The sequence below is a fragment of the Homalodisca vitripennis genome, chromosome 3 (assembly GCF_021130785.1).
Source record: "Homalodisca vitripennis isolate AUS2020 chromosome 3, UT_GWSS_2.1, whole genome shotgun sequence".
Classification (NCBI taxonomy): domain Eukaryota; kingdom Metazoa; phylum Arthropoda; class Insecta; order Hemiptera; family Cicadellidae; genus Homalodisca; species Homalodisca vitripennis.
Window position 1 is genome coordinate 193,260,795 of NC_060209.1, and position 23,529 is coordinate 193,284,323.

The 23,529-nt window shown below is 33.0% G+C and overlaps 2 protein-coding genes across 6 annotated transcripts in view; one reads left to right on the top strand and one right to left on the bottom strand.

Moving 5' to 3' along the window:
* Positions 1-5,974, bottom strand: part of LOC124357943 (protein spartin) — a 42,906-nt gene extending 36,932 nt beyond the window's left edge. The window contains exons 1-3 of one of the 5 annotated variants that reach the window (XM_046810080.1): positions 5,709-5,974; positions 2,534-2,685; positions 831-961 (exon numbers count right to left, since the gene is read on the bottom strand). In XM_046810080.1, the coding sequence (XP_046666036.1) occupies positions 831-961; positions 2,534-2,671 (269 nt within the window). In that variant the 5' untranslated portion in view covers positions 2,672-2,685; positions 5,709-5,974. Of the gene's footprint in view, positions 1-830; positions 962-2,533; positions 2,686-4,797; positions 5,093-5,507; positions 5,628-5,708 lie in introns of those variants that run through there. The other 4 variants (XM_046810081.1, XM_046810078.1, XM_046810079.1 and 1 more) reach the window with 4 other exon arrangements.
* A 3,845-nt stretch (positions 5,975-9,819) lies between these two features.
* On the top strand, positions 9,820-12,974 carry LOC124357944 (RNA-binding protein squid-like). The gene has a single exon (XM_046810083.1). The coding sequence runs from the start codon at positions 10,012-10,014 to the stop codon at positions 10,801-10,803; it is 792 nt and encodes a 263-aa protein (XP_046666039.1). The 5' UTR covers positions 9,820-10,011; the 3' UTR covers positions 10,804-12,974.
* Positions 12,975-23,529: the final 10,555 nt, after the last annotated feature.

Below are 23,529 nucleotides of genomic sequence, written 5' to 3' on the forward strand. Positions count from 1 at the left end.
ATTCTGCAATAATAAGACAATGTACAGGAAAATTCATCTCAACAAGTGAGGGAATTGGTTAATACATCATCTATTATTATGTGATGGACAAAACATTAATATTTATTCTGCAATAATAAGCCAATGTACAGGAAAATTCATCTCAACAAGTGAGGGAATTGGTTATTACATTTACCTATCATTATGTGACGGACAAAACATTAATATTTATTCTGCAATAATAAGCCAATGTACAGGAAAATCCATCTCAACAAGTGAGGGAATTGATTAATACATCATCTATTATTATGTGATGGACAAAACATTAATATTTATTCTGCAATAATAAGCCAATGTACAGGAAAATTCATCTCAACAAGTGAGGGAATTGGTTATTACATTTACCTATCATTATGTGACGGACAAAACATTAATATTTATTCTGCAATAATAAGCCAATGTACAGGAAAATTCATCTCAACAAGTGAGGGAATTGGTTATTACATTTACCTATCATTATGTGACGGACAAAACATTAATATTTATTCTGCAATAATAAGCCAATGTACAGGAAGATCCATCTCAACAAGTGAGGGAATTGATTTATACATCATCTATTATTAAGTGATGGACAAAACATTTACTGTACATTAATAAGCCAATGTACAAAGTATATTTTAGCCAAAAATTCATTGTTTTTTTGTCTAAATTAAAAGAAAATGCAACAAATGAGTTAAACTTTATCTCAACTAGTCATCAACAATATTTTCTTTCAATCTCCACATTATTACAATAACAATAACGGATGAACCAGTCCTCCACCTCGGCTCTACCACAAGACAGTCAGTTACCTGGTTTTTCTCAGTTTGTCGACCATACTGCAGGCTTTCTCCCAGCTGAAGTCGGGGTTGCTCGGACACTCGATATTCACTGCCAGAGCTTTGTCTATGAGCATCAAGCCCTCATCATAAGCGGCCAGAGCCTACAAAAAGTGGGGATCATTCAAAATGAAAGTGTCACAGATTTTATCTCAAAACAGAGTCATCCAAAAGTCAGTGGTCACCCGTCATTCCTAGACGGCTTGACCAATTGAAATAAAACTTTGGGGATCTATGTAGGTTAATAAGATATAGTTTTTGATGCATAAAAAAACTGTGCACCCCAACTCAAAAATGTTCAAATGGCATCCCCTACATGTGACACATTGTTGTAAAGGGAACAAAAGAACAATTATTGGCTTCAAACTGGAAGTCACTATCTATTACCATTCCAATATGGCAGCTGCTTAATGGCAGAAAATGAGGTTTTCAGATCAATAAACACGCCTAATATCAGTTTTACAAATTAACCACTCATCTTCATGATGGGGGCATTAAACATTTTTTTTTTATTCCCTTTCAAACAATGTATCTCATATGGGGGCTGCCGTTTGAAAACTTTGAGTTGGTGTGTGCCAGCATTTTTTGATATGCCCAAACGTCGGCCTCATTAACCCACATACATACCCAATTATTTTCAATCAGTCAAACCATCCAGGAATAACAGCTACAGCCACTGACTTTTGGATGACTCTATATTTAAAAAGAAAGCCCTCACTTATCATTAATTCTCCAACTTCCCGATATCCCACAAAATTTAAATTTGGCACATGTATGCTTTATGGCTAAAATGGAAAAACTAAAGCATTTGCATAAATATTTAACATCAACAGGGATTGAAATGAGGTTGCAACCCCAAGAAGAACTATATCTTAAGTTTTTCATTCAACTTTCTAAAGTCCTACAACAATGAAATTTGACACACATGTACCTCATGCTCTCTAAAAAACATGGAAATATTCTTCATTGTTTGCACATTTCATTAATGTTGATAATGAAACGAAAACAAGAATGATTTTAAAAACATATTTATATTATCCAATCTGACAACTCGCAATAATGATGAAAAGAAGTAACAACTTAATTTATTTATATAAAGAAATATAATTTTTTAAATATGACTAAATTATCCAAATAATTTTAAACTTAATTGTTTATATTACATATTATACATATTAGTCAGTTTCTCAACATTTCATTAGTTTTAACAGCCTCAGATTCTGAAAAATTGACAAAGAACTGTTTTGCGATGATCTCCCTTAAGTTAAACGTTTAATAATTGTACATGAATTTAAATGGGATGTGTGCAGGGGGAAGTATTGTCATGACTTTGAGAGAAGTGCCAGAACGATAGCAAATGTCTGGAAAAATCCTGTTTCCTTCACAATCCTTCCATTGTCAAAAATAAACTTCAAACAATGAACAGACACTTTAGATATAAACCAATGATTAGGCATTACATTCTATACAGTAATGGCAAAATGCCTTCGAAACAAATTGTTAGCAAACTACGATGCATTTTACTGATTAAAGAAATCATCACTTTAAGATTTCTCCTTTGTAGTTGATGACAAGTTATGCATTGCAACAAAAATAATTAATCATTCCCTTTCCCCAAACAAATCTGGGCAACATTAGCTACCAGTGATAAAGTAGGCTACTGCAATAATGTTTACTTTATTCTTTTGTCCTTCTTCATCAAATTTCAATGCTTCATCAATTTTCTTATATGCCTTGTCATGATACAACTTGAGTTCATTGAATGTGGCTTCCCACGAGGCTTCTCTTCTCCAAGTCTCTTCGCCTAGTGCCATTGTGCTGGAGATCCCTGAAACAACATGACATGAATTAAGAATAAGTTGTAGGTCATCTCAAGGTCTATATATGGATTAGTAATTGGTATGCATCATTACTGATAAATTGATAAAACAAGTACCAGAGAGAATATACTGAGGTTCCATGAACACTTGAATAATCAATCATATTACGCAATTATGGCGATTTTCAGATATTTAATGCCAACGTTTACCTTTAACCACCTTCAAACATTGTGACACCTAACTCGCGTTAGTGAACCTCACAAAAACAAGGTGAATGTAGCAAACTAGTGAGTCTAAAGAGCGGTTCCACTCAACCGAACAACAAGGCTATGCTGATTGCTATCTTCTACTTGTTCACTGACATTTATTAATTAAATTGTCAATTTATCTATACAATCTAATCCGTTTATATACACAGAAAGATATTTAACACCAATTTATCAAGGAGCAAATTTAGAAATTATTTCAATACATGGAAACCAATTATATTTAAACTTGGAATATTTAGTACATTCTTAAATCAAATGTTTTATGCGAAGATTTTTTTGTACTAATTGATGTAAAGTTAAGTTTATCTTAGAAAAATTAAGGTACATTTTTAAAAGAACTACAGAATATTCATAAGACAATAGAAATACTTTAACTGGAATACTTCTCAATCTAAAGTAACAAAATAAAATTATATCAAAAATGTCACCAAATACAATTTTTCAAATTGCCTCGAAAATAATTAGTAAGTAGCAACTAATCATAGATTCAATATTTTTAAGTTAATTTCATACTACAAGTTCACTCTACCTAATTAACTGGTTCATTGTCTATATTCATTGTTTTTATTCCATTAATTATTTTTGTTTAAAGAAATTAACTATAGGTAATTATCGTATATAGGAAATTATTGTTTTATTAACAACAACAAATTACAGCAAAAAGGTTAAATCCCCATAAAGATTAACAATTCCATCTACACATATATCAATCTATGCAATAAATTTACCTGGCATGCAACATATTACAGGGAAAATTTGGAATATTATATATAAAAATCTAGAAATATTAATACAGAAGATTGCATTATTAAAATAGCATGATATGAAGGTATATCCGAAGGTGAGGAAACCGCACCTTTAGTTAGGAAACCATATTTCATAAAACCCAATACTCGTGTTATATAGTGAAAATTTGAATTAACCCATTTATAATTATATTCGTTTATCAGTCTATGTTACACTGTCGTGAGTTATGTTACCGTGGTAACAGGTTACTGGAATGTAATACCTCAACGCGTTATTTTGTAATAGGTTATTGACAAACAGTATTTCCCATCTCTAGCGGCCATTACTCAAATACCACACGATTGTTTAAATTATTTTGGAATAATAATGTAGAAGTAAATTACTTTAGAGACTTTTAAAATTGTATTGTATTGATGCTTTATTGGGATAGGGTACGATAAGCGGACCCGGTTTTTTAAATCGATATTAACAAATGATATTACTTAATAATAACTTTCGATATAACCAACCGATTCTGATTTTTGAACAATAACTAACTTGTATCTACTATAAACACTTTTTCACATAATAAACGTATTTTCTTTTATAGATAATAACAGACAATCAAAAGCTCGTGGAGGACCATGAAACGAAGTTTAAAAAGTGGCATGCCAGCCGACCTGCTTCCATATCCTCTCTGTGAGTATTTATACAGGAGAGAAGTACGGTTCAAAAGAGAAGATGCTTCAACAACTTCTCGAAAACGGTTAATTATTTTTTATGTTGTTATCATTTCATTATTGTTTATGAGTTTTTTAATATTTCCAGTTCTAATTCCTTGTTTGATCGTTAGAGCTCATTTATTATTTATAAGATTGTATTAATTATTTTAATTAAAAAAATATGATTTTGATCATGACTATGGATATGTTGATATGATTTATAAACATGTATTCGATAAATGAATATTAAGTATTGATGGTTGTACTAATCGATATAAAAAACCAGGTCCGCTTATTGCACTCTACCCTTTTATTGTTATATGTCAAAGATACATATATACAATTTGTATTATACAAAATAATAGAACTTTTTTAAACTAATTTTAGGTAGCGTAGTACTTACAAGTAATTAACAGGGTAACCATATCTGACAGCATTTAAAGTGTTGGACGCTTATCATTCTTCAGGCATGGCAGGCCTTCAAATGAGTTTGATTGTTTTCTCAAAAATGAGATTATATTCTAACCTGTTTAATTAGCTAATAAACTGATCAGTCTACCAAATCACAATAAAATTGAATTTTTTGTGAGTTTTACCATTTGTGCTTTTTTTATGTTTGCTTGAATTTGTGTATGAACAAATCAAATGTTGTGTTTTACAAAATCAATGTAAAATTGAAAAAATAAAGATAAATAAATAGAATTTAATTTCTATATAAATAATTAAATTTTGTATAAAACTATACCAAATATCATGATTTATAACCGTTTTGTACTAAAAAACTTTCTTGCTTCAAATTATTCTGAAAAAATAAAATACATACTTCACATACTTATAAATTACATTATATTATGGCCTTTTTATTGGTTTAAAAAACAATAACTCAATCAACCAAATAGATATTTTTTTCATAGCAATAAAATTTAATTTTCTGAAAGAGTTTTGCTAATCCCCTGCAATTTTCGCATATTTAATTGGATTTATACAAGGTTAAGTGCAAGAATATTTAGTGGCTAATGGGTTAAGCATTTCAGTTTATTTATAAAGTTAACAATTTGATTTATAATAATTTTATAAATTTTTGTATTATCTTTAAAATATCACTTTACATACCAGAGTATCACTCAAAACTACCTAAATGTACATAACCTAAAATGTCATGACAACAGCTAGTCAATCTGACATTTCATGATTTGAAAGTGATTTTTTTCTATTAAAATGACAAAGTAAAATAAATAGATTATAAAAGTTTGATAGACCTAAATAAATGTGCTTATGTCAAACGAAAAATTCTGTAACAGTCATCGAACTTACCAATCCTCAAACTTCTAACTTTCTAATTCTATTCTAACCCCAATTTTCTATGACAAAACAAACGAATCAAAAATTATCAGTTCAGCTGTTCTGCTGTTCACTTGCTGCTGCAGTTTCTGGTGTGTTTTTATGGCGAAATGACTCTTCATTATGGAATGAAGGCCATACTCACATATAACCTTGACTATCCGTATATAATCTCAAACCTTGTGTTGTGACATAAACAAAAACTGGAATCAGAAAAGAACATAATATGAAATTACCTAAACTTACAAAAACTGAAAGCAAAAAATCATCTGGTACATATCAAAACCGGAGAAAAAGTTGAAGAGAAACTCATGTAGACGAACAGCAGAGAAACCACTTTTTATGTCTACCTATGCCTGCTGTAGATAACATTAAGTCGTGAAATCGACTTGAGCATTGTTATCGAGGAGTTACATGAAAGGTCCTTATGCTCGAAAAATATAATGATATTTGGCTTACCTGAAAGCCTGAAATACCAATCCCAATGAAAAACGTGAGAGTGACAAGCGTAACATTGAGACTATTTTGTCATCAGTTGAGCTGAACATCAATATGGACGGTGGCAGATTTTATCGTGTAGATAAGGAATCAGCTTCAAAGCCCAGACCTCTTAAGGTTATTATTGGTTGTGCAGTAAACATTAGTAAGATACTGAAGGCTTGTACCAAGGAGGTAATTTGGGGACATTGTTTAGATTTCTAGAACAAAACATTGTCAGGTATAAGGCTAAGCAGGAGTTGGCTCATCCAGAACACTTGAGGAAAGAGCTCTCCCGTTGCTTGAAGGAGGATGAAGTCCACTTAACCATAAGATACTTAAAGGTCATCCCAAGAATTAAATTATAAGAAAATTAGTAGCTTCCCATGGCCACCCCTTCCCACTTGCAGTCCTTTCACTTGAAGGGTTTGGTAATGGACATCCTCCAGCCACTTTTCAAGATTATTATTGATGAACAGTATGGCTTCATGGCAGGGAGATCTACCATAACAAATCTCATAATATCCCAAGGTTACGTCCTTGAGGCTACATTGTTCTAAGCAAGGCATTTGACAGGATCAGCTACAATGACCTATTTAATAAACTATAGGGTTATGGTGTCATTGACACGATGTTGGCATGGTTCCGTAGCTATCTTCCCGACCGCAATCTGGTGGTTCGTTTTGCCAATCAAACTTTTGATACCTTTTTCTCAACGTTCCCTCTTTGGCCTATATTTTATTTTTTTTTTATTAATGATATCAAGGAGGTCACAAAAGTTCCTTTTATACTGTTTGCTGATGACATACACTTTTTCTTGAAATATCTTCCAGATCAGACTGTGATAATCTTCAGGAGGTTCTTAACTGTGTATCAGTATGATGTCGGTGCAATGGTATAAGCATAATTTCCAGAAAAACCAAATTGATGATTTTCACAAGAACCACCTCCACAATTGGCTTTGACTATTACCTCAATGACACGCCTCTTAATCATTGCACATTTATAAAAAGTCATTGGAATAGTTTTTTACTCTTCCTTTGACTACAGTCTTCACATAGACCAAATATGATGCTGAGCCTCTCGTATGATTGGTCTGATTATAATAACTTCTAGACATGGCCTTAATAAAATGCTTTTGTACTTCTCTACAAGTCTCTCGATCTACAGCTGTTCGTGTACGGATCAGTTGCTAGGTATCCTTATCAATTAGACCTCATTTACAGACTGAAGTCCGTTCAATGAACATTCCTTGTGTAATTAAATCGGAATGAGCCTGGCAGACACCTCAACATCCACCAGCTGCATCCATTGGTGATCAGAAGATATGTTGCTGATGCCATGTTTCTCTAAAAGGTTTTAAACTCTGTTGTAGACTGACCTCTCTATTGGAGAAAATTGTATTCCGTCCTCCTTCTGCTACAAGGTCGCTCCGACTGTTCGAGCTGGACCTCTTAGGCCGTAACTATCTCCACTTCATCTCTGTCCTGAGAATTCTTCGACCGGGCAATGAGGTGTGTGGTGGATTGACTTCTGCGATCGACTGGGAGCTCTAAAACGTGCAGTATTTGCTATGAGGTTGAAGTATTTATTTTTTTTATATAGATAGAGTTTAATTGAGCTCGTTAGGTCCTTTTGCGGTATTTGTATATAGAGTTCATACCACTTTTCCCCTTGTTGTTTATCTTAGATTTATGTAATACTGTTACAGTTAAGAGAAACGTAACAATATTAAATTATATATATATATATATATATATATATATATATATATATATATATATATATATATATATAGTCTCTTAAGCAGTTCAAAAGAAAACTACAATTATCTTGTACAATATTTCGTTGTATTAACAACTTTTTCAAGTACACAATAATAACACAGAATAAAATAAACCATATTAATATAATTATACCACGCGAAACGCGGTTTGGTCAGTATTCAGTAGGGCTGTCACTTTCTATTAAGTAAGCACAAATCCAAGCAAATATCCAAACACCACAATGTTACTGTTAATTCATCAGGTGTTATAGCTAATATTATTACTGTGTCTTGTTTAACATCGAATGTGTAACTATTCTCAATAATTTCAGGTAAATTGTTTTGTCCTTTATGAAATAGTTCTAATATATTAAATGATACTGGAGTTCTGATAACAACTTATCATGCACACTTATCGCCAAACAGTTATTACGGTATATGTGTGGGAAGACCACGACTCGGGCCAAATAGTACAATTTTGTTCTCTAAGCCTGGCCTTGATTCCAAGTTTGGACGCCCATAGTGGCCTTAAAGACAATAATTAATTAACTCCTCAGTATTAGTATTATCTATTTACTTTTATCTCACTTAATATATATTATGAACTTATATTAATATTAAATGTATTAAGGACCAATCCGATGTTATGCATTCTCTTTATTGTTTTATACGGGAAATTGAGGCGCATCTTTGTTTCGGCATTATCGTATTTTGATAGTTTTTTTTTTTTTTAAATCAACTACTTAATATCAAAATTGAAGACTAGAACAAAACAGCAATTGATTTAAAGAGCTCGGCGTCACAAACCTTATGTTGTTATTTACTCTTGAGCAGATATTGTTTATTTTACATTCTAACGGTAGTCTCAATTTCTACAGTTTGAAAAAAGCAGTTAGAGAATATATATATATATATATATATATATATATATATATATATATATATATATATATATATATAATTTCAATAAACATTGAATCGCAAAAAGTACTTGCTCCGCCGGGAGTCGAACCCGGATCTCTCACTTGCCGAGTGAATGTGCTACCATTACACCACAGAGCGCTTACTTTTTCCGATTCAATTATTTTGTATTTGGCCGTATCTGTCACATATGGGTTTAAATAAGCAAACTAACATATGATCGGAAGACCAAATACCTGTCAAACGACTTTTATTTACATTAAATTGTATAATGGCAATAGCCTTATTTAATTTCAATAAACATTGAATCACAAAAAGTACTTGCTCCGCCGGGAGTCGAACCCGGATCTCTCACTTGCCGGGTGAATGTGCTACCATTACACCACAGAGCGCTTACTTTTTCCGATTCTATGTTTATATATATATATATATATATATATATATATATATATATATATAAACAGAGAAACGGTTAATATTATTTTTTCTGTTGACTACATTGATGAAATTTTAATTTTTTTTTATTTTAAAGAAAAATAATTCCTATACTTATGTGTAATTGAAGTTTAAGATATAATTTGTATAATTTATTTCGTTAATAAGGAAATTTAAATTCTGTATTAATACTTAATTGTATACTACGCGATGTCCACCGTTTAATACAATTAATGGTTGTATCTAAACAGTTGTTATTTTGCTCTGAATTAGATAGCTAGCGACTAGACCAAACAGAAATCTTCAAAATAATTTAATTTATTGTCTAACTTTTAATTTTTGTTTTGTTCACGATGGATTTTAACAGAGTTATTAAGTATGACTTTAAATGGACTTAGATTTATTATAGTAAAACTACAAGAACGTAGTTTAATGTTATTTGTCTTTTTTTTTAGATCATAACAGCTTTGATTCCCTCCATTTTCCAAGCTTAGTCAACCGGATGTTCTCTAGGTTGAGCCCAATCGAGGTCCTTCATCTTGAAGCTGTGTTTGCGGCATTTTGTTGTTCACGTGTAGCTGAAGTTTTATGGTAAATTAAGAAAAGTTACTGTATATTTTGGTTTTAAAAGTGATATTAAGTTATTTGAAGTTGGTGTGCTCTATTTGAACTGTTTCGATGATGTCACCTCAAACAAATGGCGTTGGACCCGGTCGTTCTGACGACAGAAAATTGTTTGTTGGCGGCTTAGGACGCATAACCGAAAAGGAACTGAAGGACTATTTTGGAAAATATGGTGAGATTGAAAACGTTTCCATCAAAACAGATGTGTTCACAGGTCAGTCAAGAGGGTTTGCATTTATTCTCTTTAAAAACTCTAAAACCCTTGATGATTTATTGGCTGCAGGTGATCATTATATAGGAAACAAAAAGGTTGATCCTAAAAGGGTAACTGTTAATCCATTGTACTGTAAAGTGTTTGTTGGAGGTTTGACACCTGAGATCTCAGACCAAGATCTCAAAGATTATTTTGGTCAATATGGAGAAATCGCAGAGTTGCAAGCACCTTTTGACAAAATTAAGAATCAGAGAAAGGGATTTTGCTTTATAACATTCAAATCAACAGAAGTAGTGCAAGAGGTCCTGAAAATTCCCAAGCAAGTAATAAATGGCAAAGAAGTTGATGTCAAGAAAGTCAAATACAATCCAGAAACAATGGGTTCGGGAGGCCGAGGAGGAAGAGGTGGTATGTTTGGAGGACGAGGCATGCCTGGATATGGAGCACCACCTGGTTATGGACCTGGATATGGTGCTGGTTATGGAGACTACAGTGGATATGACAATTATGGTATGTATAGTGGTTACGGTTATAATGCTGGAGGTTACGGAGATGGATACAATTACACGCAACCTAACTATGGAGGTGGCAAGTTCAGGGAAAACCAATATCAACGACACCATCCCTACTGAAGAATGTCAGTGTTGTGAATTTTGCAAATTATGACATGTATAAACAGTTAATTGGTATTAATTGTTAGGCTATTTAACCTATTAACTTTTGTCCACCTTCAATTTTGTCTAATCTCAACATTGCGTTAATGCAATGTTAATTTGGCCATGGTCTACTGCTGACTTTTTCTTTGATTTATTTCTGTAATTGGCATAAATTTGTCAAATTAATTTTGTAATAGCTTTTGATTCATCTAAGTTTGTATATCTTTTAAGAAGTGGTAGTTTATAGGTGTTTGTGATGTACTGTACTGTATTTCCTTTCATTTATAACGTGAGTGTTTTATGTAAATATAGAAGACAGAATTTGGTTTTTAAAATGTGATAGAGCCAATATTCAAATTATTGTTCAAATCAAATTTGACTTAATTAAAGCTTTGCAGGCCTAATGAGTTTTGTCAAGGTTTGAATAATTTATTGATGTTGAATCTTAGGTGTTATGTTGCAGTTAACCTATGTGATAAATCTAGTTTAGCCTAAAGTCTTCTAAATTTTTGTTCGTTCTTAAAATGTTTTTCAGATGTCGAAGTAGTCATGTTTTCTTGAATCGATTCAATGCAGACGATATCCAATGGGCCATATAGTGAAGATAGTTACGTAAGTCATTATAGCCTAAGTGCCGCCCATCTATGATCGTTAACTAAAGTCAATAATACTGTAGGCTGTTATTTCGTCCCTAACAAAGTGATTTAAAGTCATTTTGACATTTCATTTTCCTACGAGGTAGCTTATGGCAAGTTAAGCTCAATATAAAATATGAATAATTAATTGAGGTATGGTTTAATTTACATAGACTATAGATTAAATAGATTTTCTATTTTGTTTAAAAACAGCAAATTAACAAGCAGGTACTGGTAAATACAGTATGAAGAAAGTTTTTGATGTTTTATTTATTGTTATTAATATTGGGCACTTATTATCCTATATAATAGAATTAATGTAATTTATTGAAAACATTTTAAATTGAATGTGGTAGTTAAACTAATGATTTTTCAGCCAAAACTGTAGGTAAGCCTAGATGTTTTAAAAACTATGAGTTTTATCTTATTAACTCATTTGATCTCCAAGACACAGGTTACACTGCCCAGATACTGCCTTCTATATGAAATAAAAGATTGATTAGAGAATATGTTTTGTAGCACATTCTAATTGAAAATTGTTTTGCTATAAGAGGATTAAATAATTATCTTATTGTTCTGAGAAGATGTTTAGGAATGAATGAATGATATTATACTAATAAACTGTATAATGTAATGTATGGTAAATGTTCGGTTTTTACCTAAATATTTTGTACAAAAGTAACTAGATCTAGGCTATTATAGAAAAATAGAAATTTGTTTCTTACTATAGAAGCTTAAAAGCTTGTAGTAAGGAGGAAGTTAACTGACTAAATTTTTGTATGTAACATGTCTGTTACCTGTATTTATTATCAGTCATGTTTTTCAATAGTACAGTTATTTTTATATTCGATAAGGACAGTATTTATCTCTTTATTTAATAGGGCAGCCTATTTCATTAGCTAAGTATTTTCACTTTTAATATTTTGTTTTAAGGTTTTCTTTTTTTTGACAGTTTCAGTAAGTTCTGCAGTGTATTGTTTATTAGCCAATAAAGCCAGCTATAATTTATGTACCAGTTAAGGATTGTTTTAGTTCAGGATAAACTTTGTTAATTTTGTTTTTTACACATTTAGGTTATAGTTTTACAAACTCTTACCTTTGTTATTTAATTGCACAGTTTTGAAGTGAGAATATTTGGTAATATGCATATATTTTAACTTATTTTTCCGATTAAAAATTTATCAAAGGTAATTATTACAGCCCTTGAGATTTGTGTAGGGCAAACATTCCAATGGTATTTAATTTCAGTTGAATTTTATTAAACTATAAAGGTGTTTTGTAATAGGCCTAGGCCCAAATACAACACACAAAATTGTAGGCCTTGTCAGATTTTCTATCAAAAGTTAAGTGTAAGGTAAACATTGGCTTAAACTAAAGATTAGTAGGCTATAAACCTAATGTTTATTGTATTTAATTTAACATATTATTGACTTCAAAATCAGATGTACCGTACAGTGAAAATTTAGTCTTGTCCATCCTATTTTTATAATATAAAAATTCTTTAAAACCTGAGTTTTTCATTTTATTTAGCCTAATACTACCTTTAATTTTAATTTATTCCTTACGTAAAACCATGAAATTAAATCTTTGGTTTAAGATAAATTTGTGATTGAATTATTTTATAGCGTACAAAACTTTTGTAACTTAACTTTTTGTTTGTTTTGGTATTCAGCCCATTGAGAGTTAGGTATGTATAAAGAACTTTAAGTTATGATTAACTAATATCTGTAAGTTTATGAGATATCTTATGTAAATAGTAAAACAAGTTATTACATAGATTATATTTTCAGTTGTAGGCCTAGTCAATATTCTAACGGTTTTTAATATTTCTATATGGTTTTAAATAGAATATTGTTTGTAAAGATTAAATACGTGTGCGAAAGTGGAGTGGAAGATAAATAGTTAGAATGGGTTTGCCTTATCTAGTGTATTAGTTTTATCAGTTTTCAAATTTTAAGTGTTTTTTTTTTTAAGTTTTGTAAGCCCACATCCTAACTATCTTAATTGCTACCTAATTACTATTAGGCTATAGGACATTGTGCCTGTATATTGCTCACTAGCTTAGGCTACATACTTGGTATGTCATATTAGATGCATTGTATACACGTTTTCCCAAGTGCTTTCAGTGGAAATGACCGCATATTAATTCATCTTTCTTAAATTTGAAATTTTGTTAACTATTCATAGTTCAAACAGCTAGTTTTCCACCTAAAGTTTGGGGTAGAGAATATTGTTTGACAGTTATAACTTGATTAGAAGATGGCCGACCTTTTCATATGTTCATTGCGGCTGAATTGATAATTAGAAGACCGTCATTCGAATTGTTTCAAGGTAAGTCTTGTTTGTTCAAATCTTATAGCTTTTTAAAATATTTTATAGAGCAGTCTAAATGTTAAATCATACAAACAAAGGCTGCAGTATCGTAATTGGCCACCACAACTATTGACTCAGGAAACATGATCGATTATAAATACCTCAAGTATTGCATACAAAAGCATTCTAATTATAGCTATTTAAAATTAATTACTGACAACTCTTTTTAATGTATTGAATAACAATATCGTTAAAAATTAATTTAAACAAGGAAAAATCATGTATGGTATTCGAGTAATGGTCATAAGTACAATGGCGATGAACGTGTGTTATTTGTACAGGGTCATCGCAAAATAATGCCTAGATTTTAAATAACTGTCATAGAAAAACTGTTAAAGGTAATTTAAAGGGGGTAGTCTTAAAATGTGCGGAAAGAAATAATTTTTTTTTTCATACCTTAGTATGTTTCAATGTGAGCACCGTTCGTTGCCCTGCAGATATCAAGTCTGTAGTCAACTTCCTGCCACGTGCGTCCAATGATATCTGGCGTAACAGTTAAGATTGCGGAAGAAATTCGCTCCCGAAGATGGTCCAAATCCCGAATCTTTTCTGCGTAAACTATATTTTTTATGTACCCCCAGAAAAAGAAATCCAAAGGGGTAAGATCAGGACTTCTAGGAGGCCATGAAATGGGGGCTGCTCTACCAATCCAACCGTTTGGGAAGCGTGCGTTTAGTGTAGCGCGTACCTCGCGATGGTAGTGAGGTGGAGCCCCATCTTGCATAAAAATGATTCGCTGTCCAGTCTGTTATTCGATATCGTCTAATTGGGGGAACACAAACAGTTCAAGCATGTCCAGGTAAACTAGGCCTGTAATGGTTTTTTCTACAAAAAAGAAAGGTCCAATAACTTTGTCATGAAATAACGCGCACCACACATTGAGTTTGGGAGAATCACGCACATACTTGTGGATTTCGTTTGGCTGTTGCGATCCCCATACACGGCAATTGTGACGATTTACACATCCATTTATGTGAAACGTAGCTTCATCACTAAACAACACTCTGTAGAAAATTTGGATTATCATCTATTTCATTTAACATAAAACTTGCAAATTCAGTTCGTTTAGGGCGGTCAGTAGGTTTTATTTGCTGTTTTATCTGAATTTTATACGCATGAAGTCTTAGCCGTTTGTGCAGTACATTTTGTATTGTTGTTGTTTTTGGAATGTTTAGTTGAAGACTTCGTCGAGCAATGGATTTTTTTGGGCTCTTAACACAAGATTGCCGGATTGGGCTCAACATTCTCTTCTGATGTTCTTGGTCGGCCTGGTCTAGATTTTTTGCCGACGGTCCCTGTTTCCCTAAACTGGTTAAACTATCGAACGATAGCTTTGTTATCAGGTGCTGTTTGACTCGGATATGTTCTCCGAAAGAGCCGCAGTAAACTGACAATTGACTTTGACTCCGCGTACCAAATCACGCACTGTACTGAGCGGCGGCGCGTCTGTGGCCGGCTGACCTTGACGATTGCGCAGCTTGTCTGCACATCACAAAGACAGGGAAACACAATCAGACGAACTAAAAACAAAACTTGCGTTCACCAGTTATCGTCCAGTGAAAGAATTACTCATTTAACATGAAAGGTTTTGATGTTATAATTTTATTAAATCTAGGCAACATTTTTTGATGACACTGTATTACAAGCTGTTGAGACATGCGCATCTTTGAAAATAGCAAAAAGTAACTAAATGTTACACTTTTTTTGTTATATTTTATAAATACACATAGCCTTATTTATCGTTGTTGATACTCTTAAATATAAAACCGGCTGGACAAAATAAACTTTAATCTGAAATACCTGTAACGTAATATGTTTTGGTTTCAGTAGTTTAAATGATAATAAACTTTCTATTGTGGTGGCCACTTATTATACTGCGGTTCAAACTAAAATTTATTGTACTGAATACATTAAAGGCAATTTACAATTTGCTACTACACTGTCAGCAGTTAGAACAAAAAGAAAACCATAACAGTCACAAAATCGTAGCTGGTGATTTTCGTCAGCAGATTTGAAAATCACAACCAATTCACAGATTACACGTAGACGGTCCGAACTTCACTTTTTCCATAAAAGTTTTAAAGGGCTTCAGCAAGATAATTTATCTCGTAAAAGAACGTAATATACACTACAAAATAACATAAAATACATCTGGTTTTATGTTCTTAGAAAAGTTTTATTGAGCCACCAATGAGTTTGTATAATTAGATTTGTATTTGTATTGTTTGTCCTAACTTGTACGTTTTCTAAAAGAATACAAAACTTCCAGGATGACAGATACCAAGTGAAAGTGCACAATATACACTACATTATAACATTTCGTTTTTAGCCGTGAGATTTTTGTTATTAGGCTACCAATGAGCTTGAATTTACAAGTTTTGTAGGTAGACTGAAATTTATGTTATACTCCAAAATACAAAACGGCTCCAGGATAACACATAAACTACATGAAAGTACATAATAATTATACACTACATTATGTCATGTGATACATCTAGTTTTATGTGCTGAGAAATTCTTTATTGCGCTACCAATGAGTTCGAAATCTGTGATTTGCATGTAGACGTTCCAAAATTTGTTATACTCCAAAATACAAAACAGCTCCAGTATCACGCACGTACCACCTGAAAGTACACAATATACACTACATTATGATGTGTGATACATCTGGTTTTTATGGCCTGAAATTTTTTTTATTAGACTACAAATGAGTTAGAATTCTTCAAGTGTTTTATGTAGATGGTCCGAAATTTGTGTTATTCTCCAAATTACAAAACAGCTCCAAGATGAGACAAATACCAAGTGAATGTACACAAAATACAGTACATACATATGTGATACATCTGGCTTTATGCTCTGAGACATTTGTTATTGGGCTACCCAAGAGTTCAAAATGTTAGATTTGTACGTTTTCTACAAAATAAAAACGGCACCAGGATGACACACTACCACGTGATGGTACACAATATTCACAAAGTATGACATTTAATACAACTAGTTATGCGCTGAGATTCATTTTATTGGGCTATTGATGAGTTCGAATTCTTCAAGTTTTGCAGGTAGGCAGTTTTAATTCTGTTATTTAAAAAAAAAATACAAAACGGCTTATTTGTATAGTATGTATCAACACAAATGTAAGTGTTTGTCATCTTTAATAAAAAATATCTTTTAAAGAAAGATGCTTGTCTGAACATTGTTCTCTTTCAGTATTAGTCAGTATTAGATAAATCATTATAATTGTTTGTAATTTAACAACTCACAATGCTTGATTTGGTGACTTCTGCTTTTAAATCATGTCATGTTGGAAGCTGGAACTAATGGTATGATAATAGAACAAAACATCCTTCCTTTGTAGAAAGGGTGTTTTATTTATTTAGCATTACCCGCTGAGCATGCGCATAATATTACGTGATTTAATTAAATATTTTCTTGCATATTATTAAATTTTGATAATGATACGGGTATTACTAACTACATTTTACAATATGACTGGATTTAATTGATATTTTTTAATTACTGTTATGAGGACAAGAACACATCTTCTTCCAACTACTTTGCCATTTTTTGATAAAATTGTATATACATAAACTTCTGACCGCTTACCTGCAAAACTTGATACATTCAAACTCATTGGTAGCCTAATAACAAAAATCTCGGCACTTGAAACAAGATGAATTATATATAATAATATTGTGTACTTTCACGTAATCCTGAAGCCATTTTGTATGTTTGAGAACAAAATACAGTTTTGTAGGTAGGCGCTCAAGATATATTTTGTACTTTCATTTTAAATATATGCTTTATCCTGGAACCAAACGGATTTCATTTGTAAATTTATGGGTTAGATTTCAAAGAATGTCTCCCACACTTTGTTCTCTCACTTCGGTTTGTGGTGGGAACTGGCTATGAAATATGGTAGGGGTAGTGAGGGGAAACGAAACTCCTTGGTGGAATTCATGTGCAGTTTCATACCAGGACTATCAAGGTGAACATTTGTATTGTGGAATTTATTACAATAGATAGGGACAGACTGTTACTTTGCTTAATTTGATGTTATTGGAATTATTTTTTAAAGATCATTTTATCTTTTTTTAATGTTCTCTTTGCAATATATTTTAAGAGTACAAAAATTAAAATTGATAATATCACATAATAACAATAGTAGATAAGGACAGAGAAATTATTTGCTTCATTTCATTGTTATATCGATCTTCTGAACCCGTTTTCATCTTAGATTTTGTTAAAACATTCACTCTGTAGTAATAGCAGTATATTTCAATATTAACACTATCACCGAAACCCTGGCTGTCAAACGTTTACCGAAACCTCCGGTCTGTGAGACCTTTTTAAACAATTTAGCTTCTATACCGTATGTGTATGCTAATACGAGGGGTATTAGAAAAAATAAGGTTCCCATGATTTTTTTTAATAGACAGCTATATATTACTACTTAGTGTTATACGTCAATTTAAAAGTTAAGCTATTTTTCCACATAATCACAGTTTTTTTCCAAACACTTTTGTAGACGATGCTCCAACTTTTCTATCCCCTTGTTGTAGAATTCTGCTGCCAATCCTTTGAGGGATCGAGTAACCTCTTCCTTGACTTAATCATCGGTACTGAAGCGTTGGCCACCCAAGTGTTCCTTTAATTTTGGGAATAAGTGATAATCACTTGGGGCTAGGTCTGGGCTGTGGGGGGGATGGGGCACAATAGTCCAGCCAAAATTTGTCAGCAGTTCTTGAGTTTGACGTGAGACATGAGGTCGAGCGTTGTCATGGAGAAGCCTCACACCACTGGACAATCTTCCTCTCCGGTGGTTCTGGATCGCACGTCTCAGTTTTCTTAATGTGTCGCAATATCTGTCAGAGTTTACAGTTGTTCCATGAGGCGAAAAGTCTATCAAAAGCAGGCCCTTCCTGTTCCAAAAGACGGTTGTCATGACTTTCCCAGCAGACTATGTTTGTTTGAACTTCTTCGGCTTAGGCGAGGTTGAGTGACGCCATTCATGTTATTCGGGGGTAAAGTGAAACGCCCATGTTTCATCGTCTGTAACAATGGAATCCAAGAATTCTTCCTTGTTGTCTTCACATTGTTGCAAAAACCATTTAGCACACACAATACGCTGCTGTTTATGGTTTTCTGTGAGCATTCGCAGTACCCACCGCGCACACACTTTGTGATAGCCTAATTTTTCTGTTAAAATCTTATGAACTGTGGCGCTGGAAATCTCAGGAACAACTTGCGCAAAGCAAGTTCGTGAATGGTGATTCTCCGATCTTCAAGCAATATTGTCTCAACCTTTTCAACAACTCCATCTGAAACTGAAGGCCGTCCACTTCGGTTTTCATCGTGAATTTCCATGCGGCCTTCACTGAATTCTCTACACCATTTCCGAATGTGTTGAACAGATATGCAATTTTCCCCGATAAACTTTGATTAACTGACGATGAATTTCAATAGGTGAAATCTGTTTTGCATTTAAAAATCGTATCACAGCACGAATTTCGCATCTGGCGGTAACAACGATAGGGAGCTCAATCTTCGAAGGTAGCTGGGCCGGCATTGTTGGACGTAGCGAGGCGTGAGTGGTATGGATAGAGAGAGGGACAGCTGATGAATAAGACAGTGTTGCCAGATTTCTCTCAACATATCGCATTCTGTCTCGGCGGCATAGGCAACCTTATTTTTCTAATACCCCTTGTAATAACAGTAAATTTGCACTGAAGGTTTTTTTAAATGAAAGCACAGTATTTTAAAAATCTTAATGTATAAGTTTATTGTCAAAATAAAAATAAATGTATGTAAAAGAACATTTTAATATAGAAACTTTTAAACAAGTTCTTTCGAGCAGCTTACACATACTTTTCTACAACACCCAAGGCATATCGCCTTGTTGCACTTAATGCATTTGTAAAAGTAGTTTTTTGGCAGAAGGGCACGTTGAACAAGTCTTTCTCTTCTCAGTGGGATCACTGGGGCCCTTGTACTCCTTGGACGTCTCTCTCTGGATGCTCACGTGGCAGGTCATACCCCAAAGTCTTCTTTATGGCTTCTCTTACGTCTCTTTGAAGACTCTGTGTAGCTAGTTTCTTCTGAAGGTGGGGAACAATCATTCTGTATCCTAGTTCTTTGACAAATTCAAAGTGAGTCATTACAGGTGTATCTCTGTAGCTCATGTACAAAAAGAAGCTATTGACAGTGCCGATATTTAGCATTCTGTAGAAAATCGCCAGGGGCCATCGCCTGGTCTTTCTACCTGTGATGAATATGGCACATTTCATGTCCAGTAAATCGACACCACATTTTGTGCTATTATAGTAGCAGATCATTTCTGGCTTTCCCTTTTCTTCATTAGTCTCAATGGTGTGGTGCATTGAAGATACTAGTACAACGGCTCTGTTCTTTCTTGGAACAAAGCTGAGAAGAGTCATATTTCCCCTAAAACCATAAAGGGAAGACATAACTGGTCTTTTCGGATGTTGTAGGAGCTCTTCTGACTTTTGTCTTTTATTTTTTCTCATGGTTCCAATGTAGGTTAGCTGTCTCTTTGCAAGTTCATCTACAACTTCTATCGATGAAAACCAGTTATCGCCGGTGACATTTCTGTTACTAGTAACAATAGGATGAACCAGTCGAATCACAGACTGTGAAGGAATACTGAGTGACTTTTCTCTTTCACTGAGACCTTACCAGTGTAAATGTAAGCATTTAGAAGATAGGAGTCACACAAACACATGATTTTTAGTCCATATTTCTTTGGCATATATACATGGAAGCCACACCTTCCTTGGAATGGCACGAGCATTTCATCAATAGTGACATTAGACGAAGCTGAATATACACTTTTGCTATTGGAAATAAATTTTTGAAATATTTCAGAAATGGCAGCTGTCTCATCTGTTATTTTCCTCTGATCACGTGTTGCTGCGTCGTCAAATCTGAGGCACATTAGGAGGATTTCATACCTTTTTACCGACATGGCACTGTATATAGGGTGGCTAAAAGGACCTTTAGTGAACAATGATGGTATTTGTTCATGATTGGATCTGAAAATGGAAGATAATATATGCAAGCCTATAAGGGCATTGGAACAAAATCTGGATCCGCATCTGAGTCATCTACTACACTGCTGTCATCTTCGGAATCTTCTGAATGGTCACCATGAAGGAGCCTGCCGATGTAATCACTAAAATTTGGATCACGTGGATCCAAGTTTTTTGGTCATCGATTTGAATGATCCATTCATTGTACTTTACCACTTTCTAAATAAACGTTCAAAAATCTAATAATATATACAAGTACTTAGACACATATTTACATTTAGCAACAGGTAAATACCAGAACCGGATCATTGTAAAATAGTAATAACAAAAACACGAAGCACACACAACCAAAACCTCGAGTATGACAGATCTCGAATCGACAAACGTACACCGAAACCATCGGTCACTGAGACCGGCACGTTTTTCAATATCAGTCAATATAGGAAGAATGCCACGCTGAAACTGAACAAAAACTGCATGCGTGCTGGGGAGGGGGAGAGAGGAAGGTACTGTTCAGGCGGGCAGCTATTAGCAAATGAATTTCCCTTGTGGTCTATGAGACCGGGGTTTCGGTGATAGTGTTAAAGAAATTGAAGTCAATACAGTAATTGTAGGTAATTACCATATTGGAAAAGCTGTTCCTGTAAAGTTAAATGCAGGAGTTTCTTTGTACCATTGTGTTGTGAATATTGAATCTTATCACAAATAGCAATGTTTTTGAATATGATGTTCAAAGTCAAACTAATTTTTTTTATTACTTTGACCAGATCATGATGTACCGGTATAATTATTTTCCTATGGACAATTCATTTTCTAAGATGACATACTCGTATGGTTGATCGCTTCAAAGGGGTGTACAACAATATATTTTACTAATTATTATGTTACGAAGGATAAAAGGCATGTGTTTTCTGTAAAAGAAAACTCACTATTGTCCAATACTAGTGATTTAATAATTTTAATTTTCTTACATGAGGCCTTTCGACATCTAAGATGGTATTGTGTAAAAAATTTTAAACTAATGGACAATTGTGAGTTTTATTTTATAGAAAATAGTTTTTCCAATAAGAAGAGCTGACCTCTCTCCTTTAATGAAGAGGAATATAGTGTATGTGTTTTTATATATATATATATATATATATATATATATATATATATATACAACAGGTTATGTCCTGATTCGCTCATTGTTTCATCAAGGTATAGAAAAAAACAATGAAAGATAGATATATGAATTTTGCTAAACAGGTTATATTGTTCCGTAGGCGCACTAAGGAAGAGTATTTCTCTGACGATTTTCGGTACTACAGCTTTTTTCACTCGATTTTGATATCAATATTTTATAAATACTTTTACTACAAAATAATTAATAAAATCAACATAAATAAATTAAAAAAGCGATGATATTTAGATTGTACTCCTTCATCTTTGTATGTAAAAATGAAATTGTGTTTTGAAACACATTTACCGAGTACAGTTGGACATTTTTTGCTACGTTTTGTTTTAAAATGTTCGCCATCATCCAAATTAGGTTTTATGGAACTGAAAGTTGTAAATATGTATTTTCCAGTGTTCCCATGAGAAATCTGTGTTTTGAGAGTAGTAGTGTACTGCAAACAGTTATAATATTATCTAACCTTTACTATAAGTTGCACCAGTGACAAATTAAACCTATTTAGTCTATTATTTATTTTAATAGTTTCCTATTACACTGACTACAATACAATATTCTGAGATAAATAAATGTAATATCATAGTTAACGACACCAGTTTAAAATAACAAACTTTTACGGTTAATTTAATTAAAACTATTTGATGCCAAAAGATTAAAATGAATGTAATAAATTAATTAAAGAACAGCAAAAGTATTCTAACACAATAAATAATGAATAGTCGTGAATAATGTTTTATATTATATAATGAAGTGCTATTGAAATCTTAACTATTCTATACAAAATCATGGCATGTTCGAAAATTTGAATGGGAATATCTTCCAATGACAATCACTTATATTATGAGTGCTTAGCCATTAGAAAAAAAAATGTCTATGACATCCCTGTTAATCAGTAGGAAAATGTGTACGATGCCACGGGTAACAGCTAGTAGTAAATAACAATTGAGAGCAAAACTTTGATGTGGTGTTTAGTAATTTAACCACAATAAGAGCACAGTCTGTGGTGTAGTTAAGTGTGACATCAAAAGGCAGCATAATAACTATGAAGGCGGTTTTATAAGTCGGTAACTTTTTAAATTTCCCACACAGTAACTTTAAATGCAACAGTGCTGCAGTCAACTGTAATGTATCAGTGGACAACTTTCTAATTTTAAGCAAATTATGTCGTGCAGTTGGGGTTTGGTAAGCAGACAACCTCGTGAATTTTCATGAAAATGGAAAAGTGAATTTCATTTACTGAATGAGTATTACTTTTTACATAAAATCCATCACTGAGATTAAAGGTAGACTTAATAAATACTACTTAATATCAGCACCTTCAATTTCAATGGTTAAAAAGTGGTTTACAGAGTTCTGTTGTGGTCGTACCAGCACTAGTGATGCCGAACATTCAGGTCACCCAAAAGAAGTGATCACACCAGAAACCACTGATAAGATCCATGAAATAATATTGGACGATCAGGGAATGAAAGTG